Source organism: Hemitrygon akajei, chromosome 2, assembly GCF_048418815.1.
Source record: "Hemitrygon akajei chromosome 2, sHemAka1.3, whole genome shotgun sequence".
Taxonomy (NCBI): Eukaryota; Metazoa; Chordata; class Chondrichthyes; order Myliobatiformes; family Dasyatidae; genus Hemitrygon; species Hemitrygon akajei.
The window spans coordinates 13024982-13047363 of NC_133125.1; the positions used below are offsets into that span (position 1 = coordinate 13024982).

Here is a 22382-nt window from a genome sequence, read left to right on the forward strand (position 1 = left end):
AGACCTGGGTGTCATTGTACACCAGTCATTGAAGGTGGGCATGCAGGTACAGCAGGCAGTGAAAAAGGTAAATGGTATGTTGGCATTCATAGCAAAAGGATTTGAGTACAGGAGCAGGGAGGTTCTACTGCAGTTGTACAAGGCCTTGGTGAGACCGCACCTAGAATATTGTGTGTAGTTTTGGTCCCCTAATCTGAGGAAAGACATTCTTGCCATAGAGGGAATACAGAGAAGGTTCACCAGATTGATTCCTGGGATGGCAGGACTTTCATATGAAGAAAGACTGGGTCGACTAGGCTTGTACTCACTGGAATTTAGAAGACTGAGGGGGGATCTTATTGAAACATATAAAATTCTAAAGGGATCGGATAGGGTAGATGCAGGAAGATTGTTTCCGATGTTGGGGAAGTCCAGAACGAGGGGTCACAGTTTAAGGATAAAGGGGAAGCCTTTTAGGACCGAGATGAGGAAAAACTTCTTCACACAGAGAGTGGTGAATCTGTGGAATTCTCTGCCACAGAAAACAGTTGAGGCCGGTTCATTGGCTATATTTAAAAGGAAGTTAGATATGGCCCTTGTGGCTAAAGGGATCAGGGGGTATGGAGAGAAAGCAGGTACAGGGTTCTGAGTTGGATGATCAGCCATGATCATACTGAATGGCAGTGCAGGCTCAAAGGGCCGAATGGCCTACTCCTGCACCTATTTTCTATGTTTCTAACACTTCATCTGTGAGACTGTTAGGGGTCCGGTGCTCCCAGTGTGGCCTCCTGTACATCAGTGAGACCAGACATAAATTGGGAGACCGCTTCACCAAGCATCTATGCTCCATCTGCCAAAACAAGTGGGATCTCACAGTGGCCACCCATTTTAATTTCACTTCCCATTCCCATTATGATATGTCCATCCATGGCCTCCTCCACTGCTGTGATGAGGCCACACTTGGGTTGGAGGAATAACATCTTATATTCCATTTGGGTAGCCTTCAACTTGATGGCATGCAAATCGATTTCTCAAACTTCTGGTAATGCCCCCTGACCCATTTCCCATCCCCTTTTCCCTGTCTCACTTTATCACCTTGTCCATCCATCACCTCCCTCTGGTGCTCCTTCCCCTTTTTCTTTCTTCCATGGCTTTCTGTCTCCTTCACCAATCAACTTCCCAGCTCTTTGCTTCATTCCTCCCAGCCCAGGTTTCAACTGTCACCTGATGGTTCTCTCCCCCCGTCGCCCACCTTTTAAATCTACTACTCAGCTTTTTTCCTCCAGTACTACCAAAGGGTTCTGGTCCGAAATATCAACTGTAGTTTTTTCTCATAGATGCTGCATGGGCTGCAAGCAGCTGATTGGGCAATCGAGGTCAGGTGACCAAGCAGTTTGAAAAGAACAAATAAATAGCAGGTTACCTCAAGCGGAGCGGCCTGTGGAAAGAGGCCTGTGAGTGAGTGGGCCAGTGAAGGAGTGGAGATTTGAGGCTTTGACTCGAGAGGCTTCGACGAGAAGAGGCGGAGGACGAGTTTGTTCCCAGTTAGTCTTTACAATGACTCCTGAGATGGTGATGTGCCTCTCCTGTGAGATGTGGCTGACTTGGGGGAACTCCCCTCTCCCGCAGAGTCACATCTGCCAGAAGTGCTTGCGGCTGGGCGATCTGGAAGACCGTGTGAGGAATCTGGAGCAGCAGCTGGATGACCTTCGACTCATAAGGGAGAATGAGGCAGTCATAGATGAGAGCTACTGGGAGGTAGTCACACCTAGGCTGCCGGAAGCAGGTCGTTGGGTGACAGTCCGAGGGGGGAAGGCGAAGGTGAGTAGACAGGTAGTGCAGAGCACCCCTGTAGCCATTCCCCTGAATAATAAGTTTACCGTCCTGGATGCTGTTGGTGAGGACGACCGACCAGGTGTGAGCCATGGTGGCAGGGCCTCTGGCACTGAGTCTGACCCTGTGGTGCAGAAGGATGGGACAGAGAAGAGGAGAGCTGTCGTCACTGGAGACTCTATAGTCAGGGGAGCAGACAGGAGATTTTGTGGACATGAGAAGGAAACCTGCATGGTTTGTTGCCTCCCGGGTGCCAGGGTCCGGGATGTCTCTGACCGGGTGCATGACATCCTGGTACAAGAGGGAAAGCAACCAGAAGTCGTGATACATGTTGGGACCAGCGACATAGGCAGGAAGAGGGATGAGGTCCTGAAGTGTGAGTTTCGGGAACCAGGCAGAAGGGTGAAGAACAGGACCTCAAGGGTGGCATTCTCAGGATTGCTGCCAATACTACGTGATAGTGATGGTAAGAATTGGAGGAGATGGCAGTTGAATGCGTGGCTAAGGAGTTGGTGCAGGGGGCAGGGTCTTAGAATTTTGGACCATTGGGATCTCTTCTGGGGAAGGTGGGACCTGTACAGATTGGATGGGTTGCACCTGAACTCAAGGGGGAGCAATATCCTTGCTGGTAGGTTTGTTAGCATGGTTCGGGAGGTTTTAATCTAATTTGCAAGGGGGATGGGACCCGGAGCGATAGAGCAGTGAAAAAAGTGCATGGAGTAAAGCCAGATCTAACATATAGAGAGGCTTTGAGGAAAGAGCAGCAGAAAAAAGGGTATAAAGGTAGTAAGGTAGAAGGGCTAAAGTGTGTGTACTTCAATGCAAGAAGCATCAGGAACAAAGGTGATGAACTGAGAGCTTGGATACATACATGGAATTATGATGTAGTAGCCATTACGGAGACTTGGCTGGCACCAGGGCAGGAATGGATTCTCAATATTCCTGGATTTCAGTGCTTTAAAAGGGATAGAGAGGGGGGAAAGGGGAGGAGGGGTGGCATTACTGGTCAGGGATACTATTACAGCTGCAGAAAGGGTGGGTAATGTAGCAGGATCCTCTTTTGGTCAGTATGGGTGGAAGTCAGGAACAGGAAGTGAGCAGTTACTCTACTGGGGGTATTCTATAGGCCCCCTGGTAGCAGCAGAGATACCGAGGAGCAGATTGGGAGGCAGATTTTGGAAAGGTGCAAAAATAACAGGGTTGTTATCATGGGTGATTTCAACTTCCCTAATATTGATTGGCACTTGATTAGCTCCAAGGGTTTAGATGGGGCAGAGTTTAAGTGTGTCCAGGATGGATTCCTGTCACAGTATGTTGACAGACCAACTAGGGGGAATGCCATACTAGATCTAGTATTAGGTAACGAACTGGGTCAGATCACAGATCTTTCAGTGGGTGAGCATCTGGGGACAGTGATCACCGCTCCCTGACCTTTAGCATTATCATGGAAAAGGACAGAATCAGAGAGGATAGGAAAATTTTTAATTGGGAAGGGCAAATTATGAGGCTATAAGGCTAGAACTTGCGGGTGTGAATTGGGATGATGTTTTTGCAGGGAAATGTACTATGGACATGTGGTCGATGTTTAAGGATCTCTTGCAGGATGTTAGGGATAAATTTGTCCTGGTGAAAAAGATAAAGAATGGTAGGGTGAAGGAACCATGGGTGACAAGTGAAGTGGAAAATCTAGTCAGGTGGAAGAAGGCAGCATACATGAGGTTTAGGAAGCAAGGATCAGATGGGTCTATTGAGGAAATTAGAGTAGCAAGAAAGGAGCTTAAGAAGGGGCTGAGACAAGCAAGAAGGGAGCATGAGAAGGCCTTGGCGAGTAGGGTAAAGGAAAACCCCAAGGCATTCTTCAATTATGTGAAGAACAAAAGGATGACAGGAGTGAAGGTAGGACCGATTAGAGATAAAAGAGGGAAGATGTGCCTGGAGGCTGTGGAAGTGAGCGAGGTCCTCAATGAATACTTCTCTTCAGTATTCACCACTGAGAGGGAACTTGATGACGGTGAGGACAATATGAGTGAGGTTGATGTTCTGGAGCATGTTGATATTAAGGGAGAGGAGGTGTGGGAGTTGTTAAAATACAGTTGGATGGATAAGTCCCTGGGGCCTGATGGAATATTCCCCAGGCTGCTCCATGAGGCAAGGGAAGAGATTGCTAAACCTCTGGCTTGGATCTTTATGTCCTCGTTGTTCATAGGAATGGTTCATGGGAATGAGTGGGAGTGGAGGATGCTATCATGTATTTGCTGCACAAATCACTCTCTCACCTAGATGGGGTCAGTTGTGCTGTGAGGATTACATTCCTTGACTTCTCTAGTGCCTTTAACACCATCCAGCCCAAGATCTTAAGGCACAAACTAACGGAGATGGGAGTAGACTCTCACATGGTGGATTGGATAGTGGACTACTTGACAGATAGACCTCAGTATGTGCGGTTGGGAGACTGTAGGTCTGACACGATGGTCAGCAGCACAGGAGCGCCGCAGGGAACCGTACTCTCTCCGGTCCTGTTCACCCTGTACACATCAGACTTCCAATATAACTCAGAGTCCTGCCATGTACAGAAGTTCGCTGATGACACGGCCATAGTAGGGTGTGTCAGGAATGGACAGGAGGAGGAGTATAGGAAACTGATACAGGACTTTGTGATATGGTGCAACTCAAACTACCTGTGTCTCAATATCACCAAGACCAAGGAGATGGTGGTGGACTTTAGGAGATCTAGGCCTCATATGGAGCCAGTGATCATTAATGGAGAATGTGTGGAGCAGGTTAAGACCTACAAGTATCTGGGAGTACAGTTAGACGAGAAGCTAGACTGGACTGCCAACACAGATGCCTTGTGCAGGAAGGAACAGAGTCGACTGTACTTCCTTAGAAGGTTGGCGTCATTCAATGTCTGTAGTGAGATGCTGAAGATGTTCTATAGGTCAGTTGTGGAGAGCGCCCTCTTCTTTGTGGTGGTGTGTTGGGGAGGAAGCATTAAGAAGAGGGACGCCTCACGTCTTAATAAGCTGGTAAGGAAGGCGGGCTCTGTCATGGGCAAAGTACTGGAGAGTTTAACATCGGTAGCTGAGCGAAGGGCGCTGAGTAGGCTACGGTCAATTATGGATAACTCTGAACATCCTCTACATAGCACCATCCAGAGACAGAGAAGCAGTTTCAGCGACAGGTTACTATCGATGCAATGCTCCTCAGACAGGATGAAGAGGTCAATACTCCCCAATGCCATTAGGCTTTACAATTCTACCGCCAGGACTTAAGAACTTTTTAAAAGCTATTATTAATGCTTTTTGAGATAGTGATTTAGATGCATATCATATTTTTTACTGAGTTAAGTATTGTATGTAATTAGTTTTGCTACAACAAGTGTATGGGACATTGGAAAAAAGTTGAATTTCCCCATGGGGATGAATAAAGTATCTATCTATCTATCTATCTACTGGAGGATTGGAGGGAGGCGAATGTTTTCCCCTTGTTCAAAAAAGGTAGTAGGGATAGTCCAAGTAATTATAGACCAGTGAGCCTTACGTCTGTGGTGGGAAAGCTGTTGGAAAAGATTCTTAGAGATAGGATCTATGGGCTTTTAGAGAATCATGGTCTGATCAGGGACAGTCAGCATGGTTTTGTGAAGGGCAGATCGTGCCTAACAAGCCTGATAGAGTTCTTTGAGGAGGTGACCAGGTATATAGATGAGGGTAGTGCAGTGGATGTGATCTACATGGATTTTAGTAAGGCATTTGACAAGGTTCCACATGGTAGGCTTATTCAGAAAGTCAGAAGGCATGGGATCCAGGGAAGTTTGGCCAGATGGATTCAGAATTGGCTTGCCTGCAGAAGGCAGAGGGTCATGGTGGAGGGAGTACATTCAGATTGGAGGGTTGGGACTAGTGGTGTCCCACAAGGATCTATTCTGGGACCTCTACTTTTTGTGATTTTTATTAACGACCTGGATATGGGGTTAGAAAGGTGGGTTGGCAAGTTTGCAGATGACACAAAGGTTGGTGGTGTCGTAAATAATGTAGAGGATTGTCGAAGATTGCAGAGACACATTGATAGGATGCAAAAGTGGGCTGAGAAGTGGCAGATGGAGTTCAACCTGGAGAAGTGTGAGGTGGTACACTTTGGAAGGACAAACTCCAAGGCAGAGTATAAAGTAAATGGCAGGATACTTGGTAGTGTGGAGGAGCAGAGGGATCTGGGGTACATGTTCACGGATCCCTGAAAGTTGCCTCACAGGTAGATAGGGTAGTTAAGAAAGCTTATGGGGTGTTAGCTTTCATAAGTCGAGGGATAGAGTTTAAGAGACACGATGTAATGATGCAGCTCCATAAAACTCTAGTTAGGCCACACTTGGAGTACTGTGTCCAGTTCTGGTTGCCTCAGTATAGGAAGGATGTGGAAGCATTGGAAAGGGTACAGAGGAGATTTACCAGGATGCTGCCTGGTTTAGAGAGTATGGATTATGATCAGAGATTAAGGGAGCTAGGGCTTTACTCTTTGGAGAGGAGGAGGATGAGAGGAGACATGATAGAGGTGTACAAGGTATTAAGAGGAATAGACAGAGTGGACAGCCAGCGCCTCTTCCCTAGGGCACCACTGCTCAGTAGAAGAGGACATGGCTTTAAGGTAAGGGGAGGGAAGTTCAAGGGGGATATTAGAGGAAGGTTTTTCACTCAGAGAGTGGTTGGTGCATGGAATGCACTGCCTGAGTCAGTGGTGGAAGCAGATACACTAGTGAAGTTTAAGAGACTACTAGACAGGTATACGGAGAAATTTAAGGTAGGGGGTTATATGGGAGGCAGGGTTTGAGGGTCGGCACAACATTGTGGGCCAAAGTGCCTGTACTGTGCTGTACTGTTCTATGTTCTATGCTAAGTTCCTCCAGCATTTTGTGTGTGTTGCTTTTTTTTTTACCAGATCCTATTTGTGAAGGCTAGTTAGCACTTCCCAATTCCACAATAGTCTGTTCAAATGAATCAAGAAGAGTGACTCTTATGAGATATCCTGTCCAATGACATGAACCTTTCAATAACGCAGTTCTTCAGTTTGAGTATTTGAATCTAGTCAACGTCTATGATCACTGATACAAGCTTATATCTATTTTCTATGATAGCCACCAAACCCAGCTGCAAACGTGAGAAAGTCTGCAGATGCTGGAAATCAAAAGCAACAATCAGGTTAGGCAGCATCTATGGAAAAGAGTAAACATGTCGAAGTTTCGGGCAGAGACCCTTCTTCAGGGCTGACTGCAGAATCCTGTGACTCAGCCAAGAAGAATACGATCATGTTTTCATTACCATTTCAGTGTTTGTATCCTGATTGCAGCTTTGAATTGTGTCCCAAGTGAATTCCCCTCACATTCTTAAATGCAAATTTATTCCAATGGTTATTCCTCAAATATTACATCAACTGTATTGAATAGTTTTACCAGCATGCATACCAAGTGATGGCATAATGTCCAAAGTGAAGAGGTTTGACAAAGGGTCTCGGCCCGAAACGTCGACAGTGCTTCTCCTTATAGATGCTGCCTGGCCTGCTGTGTTCCACCAGCATTTTGTGTGTGTTGTTTGAATTTCCAGCATCTGCAGATTTCCTCATGTTAGGTCTGAAAGTTGTCTCTTTTGTCAGTATCTTTAGCAGAACCACTTGCTCTTTGGTTACATGTGATACATCTAACTGTATGTGATACATGCACAGAGATGCAGTACTCTAACACTGGGAATCCATGAGGGAGGTGGTTGGGAGAGCAGAGTCACCCCTTTCAGCCAAATTTTAAGAGATAGCTGTGAGGTAGTAAATGCAAGAAGAGAGTAACTCAGTTTTGACTCCAGCCTGCATGATGTCACATGAAATCAGGTCAACCGTAGACTAGGAAGACTCCTCTGCACCCTCTGCCCTCCTCCATGATGAGCAGCATTGAGAATAGCATCAGCTGAAGATACACTCTGGGTGGTTTAGCACTACAGATGACTAAGTGTTTAAGTACACACAGTAAGTCTAAGACTACAGCAAGTGCTGAGTGAATCAACACTAGAGATATACATTTCTGACTTCATCCTCACCAATGTACTGTACCTGTTAAAAGCGCATTCCCAGTATGACAGTTTTGATAGAAATACCACATTGCCCTTGTGGAGAAAACATAATGATCTTACGCAAAGTATTCTCCCTATAATGTTGTTCAACATAATCACAGTAATTTATTAGGCAGAATCAGATAAATCAGATGTGTCCTCTTAAAACTTGGTGACCATAAGGCACTGTACAAAGTTCAAAATAAGTTTATTATTCAAGTACGAATATATCAACATATACTTCTCTATGATTCATTTTCTTGCGGGCTTCACAGGAGATACAAAGAAATACAACAGAATCAATGAAAAATGACATTGGAGACCATTAATTGTGGTAGAATTGTTTTCTTTGACCATCTATAATTTCACAATTCAGCATACCTCTCACCCTTTCATACCATCAATTAAAATGGCTCAGTGAGGAATGTAGAAGAGCCTACAGAAGGAATACCAAAAAAATCAGGGCCCAATGCAGCAAATATGCAACTTACCATGACATGCCAATCTAACTGCAATAGAAGTGTTTAACAGACTTTTGTGATTCCACAACCAATTGCAGCTCTGCAGTCCCAAAACTTTCAGTCGTGGATGACATGCACCATAAAACATTTACAGGAGGAGGTGGAGGCTCCATCCAGGAGCCTTAGGTCTCACACCACCAGATTCAGGAGCAGCTTTTACCCTTCAACCATCAGGTTCCTGACCCAGTGTGGATAATTTTACTTACCTCAACTCTGAACTGATTCCACAACTTATGGACACACTTTCAAACACTCTATAACTCATTTTCTCAACATTTTTATTATTTAGTATTTGCATTTTTTCTTTTGTACATTAGTCATTTGTGTAGCTTTTAATTGATTCTATTGTTTATTTGTGTCTACTGTGAATGCCCACAAGAAAATGAACCTCGAGGTAGCATATGATGACATATACATACATTGATAATGAATTTACTTTGAGTCACAGCTGATCTCAACACAATGACCAAAAGCCAAAGACAAGGTCAAAGCATTTGTTTCCATCCTTAAACAGAGTGGATAATCTTAAGATTCATACCATCACAAAATGCACCCTTCAGATTCAGATTCATTTATTTATTCACATGTGTATTGAGTGAAATGCATTGGTCGGGTTAACAAACAACACAGCCCAAGGATGTGCTAGAGACAGCTCTCAAGTGCTGCCACACATTCTGGTGTCAACATAGTATGCCCACAATGTTCAGCTGAACAACACAAGCAACAACATCAACAACAGCAGCAGCCACAACAAAACAACGAAGCAAAACAAGTCCTTTTCCTCTTTGCCTTCAACCTACAGTCCACGGCCCAGTCTCACAGACATCAGGTGATACATTTCACTCCCTTCGATGTAAAGAAACAGCTACAAGCACTGTGTACTGCTGAAGACTAGTAAAGCAGCCATAGCTCTAACAAGTTGTTCCAATACAGTTACAAGCATCAATGAGACAACATGGGAAGTCTCCCTGTTATGTCTTGTCCATAAAATGCAAGACAAACTCAATCAGGCCATTTCCTGTCAATCATCAGCTATCTGACAGTCAGTGTTGTTGACAGTGCTGTCATGCCTCACTCAGTGTCAAATAACCTGCTTCCCAACACTCTATCTCAGTGTGTCAATGCCACACAGCTGCAGATATCACTGCCTGCATTCAAATAAGATCTAAAGAGCTGAACTCCTGAGGTGTGATGACTGCAAATTCCCTCCACATCAAAACATTATTTACCCAAGCATAAAAGCAAGCAGAAGTGGTCATATTGCTGAATGGGCATCTGGAATAACACGAAGGAAAGTGGTTGCGATTGATAGGACATTGCTGTAGGAGTTCCCCAAGATAGTGTTTTAAGCAGAAAGACCTTCATCAATTACCTTCCTTCTATCACGGGAAGTGGTAATATCTGGTCATGGTTGCACTGAATTAAATTCCAAACACAGCCCCTTAGTAAATGAAGCAAATGCAGAAAGAACTTGACAACATCCAGATGCAAACTAACAGTGGGCAGTAATAACTGTGCCACACAAATGGCCATCCTCAACTATGAACAAACCACCAAACCAATTCAACATCCTGGGGTTTTCCTTTGACCAGAGACTCAGTCAGAGCAACAACAACACATATTACTACAAAGGCGAATAGGAAATAGATATCCTGTGGTGAATGATTCACATCATATTCCCCCAAAGTCTTTGCATCATCTGCAAATCACAAGTCAGAAAAGATATATTCCTCATAGAACTTGGAGCTCTGAGTTCTACAATGTTGAAACAGGTCCTTTGACTCATCAAGCCATCAGTCAACCATCCACACTAAAGCTACGCCTATTTTTATTGTATTAGCTTTGCTTATCACTGGAATATTAAAACACAGAGTGAAATGCCTTATTTTACATCAAATCAAAACAGTGAGGTTTGTGTTGAGCAACCTGCAAGTGTCACCACACTTCAAGCACCACCATAGCATGCCCACAACTTACCAAGCCTAATTGTGTATTTTTGGGAGTGGAAACTGGAACACCTAGAGGAAACCCACACAGTCAATGTGAGAACATACAAACTCCTTACAGATAGTGCACACTGCAGTCCCATCAATTTCCTACAAAATAGAAGCATTTTAGGGTGGCATGGCAGTGCAGTGGTTAGCACAACTCTTTACTGTATCAGTGACCAGGACTCAATTCCCATCGCTGTCTGTAAGAAGTTTGTACATTCTCCCCATGACCATGTGGATTTCCTCCAGGTGCACTGGTTTCCTCTCACAGTCCAAAGACATACCAGTTGGTAGGTTAATTGGTCTAAGGTAGGCTTTTATTGGCTGGAAGAAAGCACAAGCAGCAAGCGACTACCACACAACCTCCTAGAGACTGAGGCCGGGGCTGTGCCTCCAATCGCCTTTATACCGGGGTCCTTGGGAGGAGCCACAGGAGCAGTCAGCAGGGGGGCGTATCCAGACAGGTATATGTAGTTCACCACATGGTCATTGTGAACTATCTTATGATTAGGCTAGGACTAAATAGGTGAGTTGCTGGATGGTGCAGCTCAAAGGAAGGGCTTTTGATCTGTATCTAAATAAACAAATTAATTTTATAGTGACAATTAACATATGACCAATACATATTTGGAAGTGAGAAGAAAGTAGAGAACCACAAAAGAAAGCCATGTAGTCAGAGAGAACATACAAAATGCACACCGACAGTGCCTGAGGACAGATCTGAATCTGGGGTTTTTGAGTCAGGAAGCAAACACTCCACTAGTAGCAGCATTGTGCCAGCTGTACTAACTGTGCCTCTGGAGAGGAATACAATAGTACACAGTGACACTGTCAGGGCAGAGAATCCCATTTAACACAGAATATCAATCAACTCCCTCCATCAACCAGAATCCCAACCCTAACGCAATAACACACATGACACCTAAACTGCAGTTATTCACTAAAGACACAAAATACACTGCAGATGCTGGGGTCAAAGCAACACGCACAACAAGCTGGAGAAACTCAGCAGGTTGGGCAGCATCCACGGAAACGAGCAGTCAACGTTTCGGGCCGAGACCCTTCATCAGGACTGAAGAGGGAGGGGGCAAGGCCCTATAAAGAAGGTGGAAGGAAAGGGTGGGAAGGAAAAGGCTGGTTGGTGCCAGTGAAAAACCAGTAAGGGGTAAGATCAAGGGGTGGGGGAGGGGAAGCAGGGAGGGGATAGGCTGGAGAGGTGAAGAAGGAATGTAAGGGGAAAGCACTATGGGTAGTAGAAGAAGGCAGAACCATGAGAGAGGTGATAAGCAGCTGGAGGAGGAAGCAGAGTGAAACTGGGATGGGGGAAGGGAGGGGAAGGGAATTACCAGAAGTTGGAGAATTCAATGTTTATGCCAAGGGGCTGGAGACTACCAAGACGGTATATGAAGTGTTGCTCCTCCAACCTGAGTTTGGCCTCATCATGGCAGTAGAGGAGGCCATGTATGGACATATCCAAATGGGAATGTGAAGCAGAGCTGAAGTGGGTGGCAACCGGGAGATCACTAAAGACAGTTTTGACAGATGCTATTACAGTCCAGACCTCTATGAGGGTAGTAAGCACTTTGAAATACCACCACCATAATGTTTTCCTCTGTCAAATACCATAATATATAAATATATTATTGTTGCTCATTATCATGAGATCTAAATTAGGGATGGAATACTGTTTTGAGAGTGTGAGAACAAATTGGGGATATTTTTCTTTTAAAAATCTCACGCACCCTGGTAATTTTGTGCATAGATTGTTAATTAAATTAGTAACAACAATCATGGATTTTTTTAAAAGAAAAAGAACATGTATTCATTGTTTCACTATTACAAAAGTATAACACAGAGAATGAAATAAATGATATGTTTTAGAAAACCTGTTCAAGAATTATTAATACTAGTCTTTTAAAAAAAACATTTTGGAATAATAACCATTCACTATCCAAATACTGATGTGCACACCAGGTCTGCAAAGGCATCAAAGGTAATGGGGAAATGGCAGGAGAATGGGGTTGAGAGGAAAAATAAATCAGTCATGATCAAATGACGGAGCAGTCTTGAGTTGAATAGCCTAATTCTGCTCCGATGTCTAATGGATATCAAAACGCATCATCCGATATCACATGTTCTTGCAACCATCTAACTGACGCCAAGCCAGCATGTAAAATTTCCTAACAAAACATCTCACTGCTCTCGGGTTGTGAAAGATCATTCGCTGCTTTATTTGGCAGTAAAGAGAATCATTATGTATCTTGTTATTGGGAGCCACGGTAACGTAGCAGTTAGTGCGACACTATTGCAGCTCGGCACATTCCGGAGTTCACCTGTACATTCTCCCTGTGGAATGCATGGGTTTTCTCTGAGAGCTCTGGATCCCTCCTACAGTCTAAAGACCCATCGGGTAGGTTAACTGGTCATTATAAATTCTCCCGTGATTAGATTAGGGTTTAACGGTGTTGTGGGGATGCTGGGATGGTGTGGCTTAAAGGGCCAGAAGGACCTATTCCACACTGTATCCCCAAATAAATAAATATTGCAGGTGGGGTTTAAAGAATTGAGGGACAGGACTACATTCTGTATGCCAACAAAATTTCTGCATGCCACTTTGGGCACACACTCCACGGGTTCATCACCCCTGGAAAGTTCTGCAGTTTCCTACCCAATGTAAATGCTTTCACTAAAAAAGACTGCAGCTATTGAAGGTGTTCACAACTAAATTTTCAATGGCAATTGTAGCCTGACAGTAAATGCTGATATTTCACCTTTCTAAATGAATAAAAATATTATTTCAATCTAATCTATGTACTAAATATATCCTGGGTGTTTTGACAAGAAAAAAGGGGAGGGAGAGATTTTAATAATTTAAATAATTCATGGCAAATGGTTGTAAAACAAGGAATTAGTTAGTGGAAATCTGCAAGTTTCTTTGAAAAACGCTGGAAATCACTAAACAAAAAAATCTAAAAAAACTCAGCAGATCAAGCAGCATCTATTGAAAGTAGAGTTAGTACTTCAGGCTAACTCTTTTAATCAGAACAAGGAAAGAGAGGAAGAGAAGCAGTTTTAAGTTGCAGAGAAGGAAGGATGCAGTAGGTGGGAGATGAGAGAACAGAAGGTACATCTCGGATAGGGTGAGGCCTGAGGTTACACAGCCGTATGATTAATAAGGGTAATGGGAGAAACAAGAGAGCGACAAAAAAAAATGAAGACAAAATAAAACTGAAAAGCAGATGACCATGTTGCTGAATTCTAGTACCAAAAAGAAGATGCAGACAATATCTAGCAAAACAAGTAGTGTCTGTAGGATAAGGAAATCAGTATTAATAATACTGATGAAATAACCAATCAGGAGAGCTGGTTGGTTCTCCTACAAAAAGGAAAAGCTCATCATTCACAATCACTGAATCTGCTGTCAAGTCCCAAAGGCTGCACCCGTGTTGAGATGGTAAATGAGATGCCGACGCTCAGGCTTGTATTGGGCTTCATTAGAACAGTGTAGAAAGTGTAGGAAGCCACAGACAGAGAAGTCAGAGGGGAAGTGGAATGGAGAATTAAAGTGACAGGCCACTTGTAAACTAAATGGGGATGTTCTTCATCAATCCTAATGAAGTGTTTCGTCCCAAAACATTGACTGATTATTCTTCCCCAAAGATAATACCAATGAAAGACTACTAAAATAATTATGAGAATATATGATTAGTTAGAGTGCAGGAAGAAGACAGAGGGCCTAAGATTGTCAAGACAACTTCCCTAAGTTATCGAAACAAAAGAACTAGTCACTGACTTCAGGAACAGTGGGGCGGAAGGGGACTGGCAGTGAGGAAGAGCTCAGTGCACATGCTCCTACTTATGTCGAAAATGCAGAGTTTGAGTGTTGACAGTTTCAAATTCCTAGGAGTGAACATCACCAATAGTCTGTCCTCGTCTCACCAAGGCTAAGAAATATGACATATCTCCTCTGACCCTCACCAATTTTTAAATGGATGCATCACGGCTTGGTACAGCAACAGCTCTGCCCATGACTACAAGAAACAGCAGAGTTGTGGATACAGCTCAGCACATCACGAAAAACCAGCCTCCCATCCATAAACTCTGTCCACACTTTTAGTTGCCTTAGTAAAGCAGCCAGCATAAACCCACGTGTACATTCTCCACCCCCCCCCCCGCCCCGCCCACTGGCCAGAGATAAACCTAAAAGCATGTACGATCAGGCAACAACAGCACCAGGGCCTGGTATGGAAACACTAAATCCCTTGAACAGACAAAATATTGCAAAAGTTGTGGATATGGCCCAGCCCATCTTGGATAAAGCCCACCCCCCCACCATTAAGCACATCTGCACGGAGCACTGTCACAGGAAAGCAGCATCCACCATCAGAGACCCCCATCACTTAGGTCATGTTCTCTATCGCTGTTGCCATCATGAAGGTAGTACAGGAGCCTCAAGATTCATACTACTAAGCTCAGGAACAGTTATAGTCCCTCAACCATCAGGCTCCTGAACCAGAAGGAATAACTTCATTTGGCTCATCACTGAACTGTTGCCACAATCTATGGACTTACTTTCAAGGACTTTTCATCTGATATTCTCAATGTTCATTGCTCATTTGTTATTATTACTTCTTTTTCTATTTGCACAGTTTGTCTTTCCCACACTGGCTATGGTCTTTCATTGCTTCTATTATGGTTATTGGATTTGGAGTATGCCCACAAGAAAAGGAATCTCAGGGTTGTATGTGGTGACATACAGTATATGGACTTTGATAATAAATTTACTTTGAACTTTTAAATTCTTTGTATTTAAGTTCACATTATTCCCAGTTTGAAAAGGCCATTCAATTTTCACAGGTATATTTAAAATAACAAACACAGCCACTCGTGATCTTTTGCAATTTATGATCAATGCGTTCCAAACCAGCAGCACAACAACCAACCACACATGTATAGTCCAATTTGAAATCTCTGATTTCAACACACAGATTTTCATTCTATCAAAAATGCAGAGATCCTAATCCAGTCCCAAAGGTGAAAGGATTAGCTTTTCTCCATGCTGCCACAAAAATTAAGCTTGCACATGCTTAATTTAAAGCTGAAATGTCAGATGTATTTCAGCTTTTCATTTTATCCATTAAATGTCATGACTCTTTTAATCCAGAATCATGATCTGCTGCCTTTTCACTGCAGTAGTAGAGGTTAAAATGTAACCTTAGTTTTTATAGTCATAGAATATTACAACACCAAAATAGGCCCTTCAGCCTATCTAGTCTGTGCCAAACTATTAATCAGCCTAGTCTTATCAACCTGAACCTGGACCATAGCCCTCCATACCTGTTCCATCCATGTAACCATCCAAATTTCCCTTAAACATTGCAATCAAACCCAAATCCATCACTTCTGCTAGCAGCTCATTCCTTACTCTCACCACCCTCTGAGTGAAGATGTTCCTCTTAAACATTTTACCTTTCTTAATCTATGATCTCTAGTTTCAGTCTCACCCAACCTCAATGGAAAAAAGACCCCTATTTATACGCCTCACAAATCTCCCTTCATTCTCCTACACTCCAGTGAATAAAGTCCTAACCTATTCAACCTTTCCCTATGATTCAAGTCCTGGCAACAACCTTGTAAATTTTCTTTGCACTCTTTCAATATTATTGATATATTTTCTGTGGGTAAATGACCAGAACTGGACACAATACTCCAAATTTGGTCTCACCAATGTCTTATACAACTTCAACATAATATCTCAACTCTTGTCCTGAATACTTTGATCTATGATGGCCAATGTACCAAATGCTCTCATTACAACACTATCTACCAGTAAAACCACTTCCAAGGAATGATGGATCTGTATTGCCAGGTACCTTTGTTCCACCTCAATCCTCAGTGACTTATGTTCACTATGCAAGTTCTACCCCGGTGTATCTTCCCAAAATGTAACCCCCCACATTTGTCTGCATTAAGTTCCATCTGTCATTTTTAGCCCATTTTTCCAGCTGGTCTAGATCCTGCTGCAAGTTTTGATAGCCTTCCACACTGTCCACAATGCCCCCAAACTTGGTGTCATCCACAAATTCGCTAATCCAGTTTATGACATTCCCATCCAGACTGTTGATATAGATATCAAAGGACAACATACCCAAAACCAAACCCTGAGGCACACCACTTGTTGCAGGCATCCATAGAGAGATTCATACAGCATTCATCCACTACAACTCCCTGGCTCCTCTCACAAAGCCAATCTCTAATCCAATTTACGACCATGTCTTAAATGCCAAATTAAAGAACCTTTTTGACCAACCTCCCATGTGGGACATTGTCAATAGTCTTTCTGAAGTCCTTGTAGACAACATCCACTGTCCTGCCTTCATCCATTTTCCTGGTAACTTCCTGGAAAAGCTCTATAAAACTGGTTAGACACTACCTACCACACACTCAAAGCCATGTTGACTATCCCTAGTCAGTCCCTGTCTATCTAAATACTTATATATATCTTGTTCCTCAGAATACCTTCCAATAATTTACCCAGTACTGATATCCGGCTCATTGATCTATAACTTCGCAGCTTATATTTAGACCCTTTCTTAAACAATGGAACAGCATTTGCTACCCTCCAATCCTCTGGCACCTCACCTGATGCTAAGGATGTATTAAATATCTCTGCTAGGGCCTATGCAATTTCTGCACTTTGCCTCTCACAAGGTCCAGTGGGACACCTCATGAGGCCCTGAGATTTATTGAAGATTTATCCATCTCAACTTGCTTGAAAACAGCAAACACCTCCTCCTCTGTAATGTGTATACAGTTCATGTTTCCCCGCTGTTTTGCCTCACTTCTATAGACTGTGTCAGCTTCCCAAGTAAATGCAGATATTCAAAAAAAATCCACTTAAGATCTCCCCCATCTCTTTGGCACCATGCATATATGACCATTCTAATCTTCCAAAGGACCAATTTTGTCCCTTGCAATCCTTTGCTCTCAGTATATCTATAGAAGCCCTTGAGATTCTCCTTCACCTTGTCTGCGAGAGCAACATCATGCCTTTCTGAATTCCTTTTAAAGTGTTCTCTTGCATTTCTCATACTCCTCGAGGACCTCATTTGCTCTTTCATGCCCTTATCTGTTATGCAGCTCCTTTTTCTTAACCAGGGCCTCAATCTCTCTCAAAATCCAAGGTTCCCGAAACTTGTTATTCTTGCCTTTTATTCCGATAGGAACATACAGATTCTGCATTCTCAAAATTTCACTCTTGAAAGACTCCCACCTACTAAGCACATCTTTGCCAGAAAATAATCTGTTCCAGTCCACACTTGCCAGATGCTTTCTGATAACATCAAAATTGGCCTTTCTCCATTTTAGAATCTCAACCCAAAGACCAGACCTACCCTTTTCCATAATTACCTTTAAACAAATGAGATTATGATCACTAGTTGCAAAGTATTCCCCTACACAAACTTCTGTCACCTGCCCTGTCTCACTCCCTAATAGGAGATCTAGTATTGCACCCTCTCTAGTTGGGATCTCTATGTATTGATTAAGGAAATTTTCCTAAACATATTTGATAAACTCTATCCCATCCAGCCTTTTTGCGGTATGAGAATCCCAATCAATATGTATAAAGTTAAAATCACCTATTAGAACCTTATATTTCTTGCAACAATCTGCAATCTCACTACAAATTTGCTCCTCGAAATCCCTCTGACTATTAGGTGGTCTATAATATAATTCCATTAACATGGTCATCCCATTCTTATACCTCAGATCCACACATACAGCTTCAGTAAACAAGCTCTTCACTCTGTCCTGTCTGCCATGACATTTTCCCTGACTAGTAATGTCACCCACCCCCTTTAATCCATCTCGTTCTACCACATCTAAAACAACAGAACCCAAGATCATTGAGCTGTCCCTCCTGCAACCAATTTGCACTAATGGCTACAATGTCATAATTCCATGTAGTGATCCATGCCCTTAACTCATCTGCCTTTCCTACAATACTCCTTGCATTTAAATAAATGCAATTTATTTTAAATATATTTAAATACATTTAATAATTAATTTAAAATATATTTTTAAATGAGTAAAATAAATTCTTAAAAACCTTAATAAAAATAGAACTTGCATATGAATAATCAAATGAACTATTCTCTGAAATGACATGCAAATTGTGGAAAGGAAAAGAGTTTATTAAAGAGAGAAGTTGTTCTAGTGTAGAAAATCTGATGTACACCACCATTATTTAAAGAAGTTTGTTGGCCAACATGTATACGTTGTTTGGTTGACAATGCACGCATTGAGCATTTTCTGAAATCAAAGCAGAATCACATTTTATCTGAAATAATTTTAAGGTGATTGGAAGAAAGTACAGGGAATGTCAGAGCTAAGTTATTTACACAGAGAGTGGTGGGTGCATAGAAGATTATGCTGAGGTTGTGTTAAAAGCAGATATATGAGGGACATTTCAGAGACTCTTAAATAGGAACATAGATGATGGAAAAACTGGGGGGCTATGTAGGAGGAAAAGGTTAGATTGCCCTTAGAATAGGTTAAAATGTTGGCGCCACATTGTGGCCCGAAGGCTCCTGATGTGCTGTAATGTTCTATGTTTTATGCTCTATGTGTTTACATTATAAATGTAAATCACAAAAACAAATCAAGGTTAATTTGCAAGGTTAATTAAAATAAATCACGAAGTACTTTAATACCCAGTTCTGTCCTTTTTATCCCAGCATTGCTGGTTGGATCTTATTAAGCATTATTAAATTAACTTACCACCACCATGAATGTAAGAAGCCTGGTGGTTCTCCTAATGTAATATTTTTCTCCCATCGTATCTAAAAAATAAATGAAATAACATCATTATATCTACATATATTTTTTAAATGACAATACACACAGCCACCCTATGTTCCTTGATCTTAAGCATATGGCCTTATTACAAATTTACGAGTTAAATTTGACGTACTGTAAATTCACAGCTATTCTTCAAAATAACAGAATGTATTCAGTAAACATTAGTGCACTTTGGATTTTTAACACTGACCTTTCAGATACCATTTTAAAGTTGTCTCTGAAAATAACTAAATTTAAATCCCCTCGCCTTCCTGATCCAGTAAGTAACAAAATTTTAAATAGTACATAAAGGTATAAAGAATCTAAATTGATTTAGGAACAAAGTTCAGTGAAGTAGTGACCACACGTTACTTCAAAATACTTCAGTTGTCTATCTTAACACCAGTAACCTCATTTATTTTCATAACTTTAAGTATATTATGTTTAAAAAGTACACAAGCTGAAAGTACCATTTAAGACACTTATTATTGAGTTTATAAGTAAGATAGAATCTCAAAGTTCACAAGTCTGAGAATCCATAAACTAGGGAAATATAAAAATAGGACATTGGGACAATGGCTCACCTCTGATAAAAATGTTTGTGCTGATTTTTGTGCTCCTACGTGGAGTAGATATTCATATACATACAGTGCTAACCTGCAAGACAAACAAATTAATTAACATTATCACACAATCAAAAATGCTGCTTAAGCCAAGTTAAAAATGTTCACACTTCACAAATCACAAATTTCAACTATCTAATTCATGGCAATAAATTAAATCTGCAACACAAAATATTTATAGCATTTTTATTTTTCAATATACAGAATATAAATTATACTTAACATGGTACAATTTAGAGTACTGAAATTTGCTGTAACATTGAGTTTTCCTGTAGCTAATGGACACAAATTTACAAAGGTGAACATATATTTTAACTCGTTAATTTAATGCTGATTAAATTTTATGTCTATTTACTACTTTTTACATATAAGAGCAAAAATTGAGTAGGAAATAGAGATAGAAAACAAGAAATTACAACACCAGACACACTGATTAGGAAAAAAATAGCACTAGTCAACCAAGTGAAACATTTCAAGCTAAATTTATCCATGGCATAGAACATTGTACTCAGAAAAGTCCATGGTTAGCTGTGGATTTTAGTGTTGGTGCTTTCTCATTACTGGAAACCAGTTGCTGAAATTACTTATTTTAGAGATATAACATGGATCAGACCCTTCTGGCCCAACAAGCTGCACTGCCAGCAACCCACCAATTTTAACACTAGAAACATAGAAAACCTACAGCACAATACAGGCCCTTCAGCCCACAAAGCTGTGTCAAACATGCCCTTACCTTAGAAATTACCTAGGGTTACCCATAGCGCTCTATTTTTCTAAGCTCCATGTACCTATCCAAGAGTCCCTTAAAAGACTCTATCGTTTCTGCCTCCACCATCGTTGCCAGCAGCCCATTCCACACACTCACCACTCTGTGTAAAAGAACTTAACCCCTGACATCTCCTCTGTACCTACTTCTAAGAACTTTAAAATTGTACCCTCTCATGCTAGCCTTCTCAGCCGTGGGAAAAAGCCTCTGACTATCCATACGATCAATGCCTCTCATCACCTTATACACCTCTATCAGGTCACCGCTCATCCTCTGTCGCTCCAAGAAGAAAAGGCTGAGTTCACTCAACCTATTCTCATAAGGCATGCTCCCTAATCCAGGCAACATCCTTGTAAATCTCCTGTGCACCCTTTCTATGGTTTCCACATCCTTCCTGTAGTGAGGCGACCAGAACTGAGCACAGTACTCCAAGTGGGGTCTGACCAGGGTCCTATATAGCTGCAACATTACCTCTTGGCTCTTAAACTCAATCCCACGATTGATGACAGCCAATACACCATATGCCTTCTTAACCACAGAGTCAACCTGCACAGCAGCTTTGAGTGTCCCATGGACTCGGACCCCAAGATCCGTCTGATCCTCCACATACCCAAGAGTCTTGCCATTAATACTATATTAACACTAGCCTAATCATACAACAATTTACAATGACCAATTAACTTACTAACCAGTACATCTTTGGACTATGGGAGAAAACTGAAGCAACCGGAGGAAACCCATGCGGATATGGAGAGGACATAAAAACTCCTTACAGACAGTGCCAGAATTGAACTCTAAACTTCAGAATGTCCTGAGCTGTAATAACACTACACTACCATGGCACCCATAACTACATTGCTACCAGTGTATGGTAGGTACCTGTCAACTTTATTTGATTGTGGTGCCTAAAATATGAAAATGACCTTCAATATCATATGTAGTTTGAAAATATCATGAATTCAGTGGATACAACTGCTATTCAAAGGGAAGAATGAATAGAGAATGCCTGTTTAGTTACTAACCTCTGGTATGTAGTTACCACAAATAGACACTAAACTCAATACAGAATCTATTTGTAGTAAAGAGTAAAGGATAAATGACATGGGCATTGGAAAAAATGTTGAATTTCCCCATGGGGATGAATAAAGTATCTATCTATCTATCTATCTATAATATATCAAATTTTGATCAGGCAAACCAATCCTGCAATGGTTATTTCATTTTGACTGCTACAAAAGATGCAAAATCAGGTTGTCCAACCAAGACCCAGCAAAGACACGATACGGGAAACATAAAACAAACGTGGATACACAATTCTTACTCAAGCGTAGGTGTCCTTTAATCAGGACTCCATGCTGTATTGCAACAGGCAGACAATCAAGTCCCAGCTCTTGGGAAATTTTATTATGATTGTGAAGACCATATAGCCACTTTAATTTATGCATTCATAGAGGCACTAACTTCCCCAAAGACTAGCACCTCATTGTTTCAAATTATTCCAGTTTTCTTAGTTGACCCCTTGAGGGCCATAATCTATTGTTTAAAGTTTAAAATAAATTTATTATCAAAGTACTTATATGTCACCATATATTATCCTGAGATTCATCTTCTTGCAGGCATTCACAGTAGAACAAAGAAATACAATGGAATCGATGAAAAACTCCAAAGACTGACAAACAAACTGTGCAAATACAATAAGAAAATAAACAAAATAACTAAACAATATTGAGAATGCAAGGTTG

At 41.8% G+C, this 22382-nt stretch overlaps 1 protein-coding gene across 8 annotated transcripts in view; it reads right to left on the minus strand.

The window, feature by feature from the left end:
* The window catches only part of ssbp2b (single stranded DNA binding protein 2b), a 318540-nt gene that overhangs the window by 233429 nt on the left and 62729 nt on the right, over positions 1 to 22382 (minus strand). For all 8 annotated transcript variants that reach the window (XM_073067151.1, XM_073067200.1, XM_073067190.1 and 5 more), the window contains exons 2-3: positions 19836 to 19908; positions 19192 to 19253 (exon numbers count right to left, since the gene is read on the minus strand). In XM_073067151.1, the coding sequence (XP_072923252.1) occupies positions 19192 to 19253; positions 19836 to 19908 (135 nt within the window). The remainder of the gene's footprint in view (positions 1 to 19191; positions 19254 to 19835; positions 19909 to 22382) is intronic.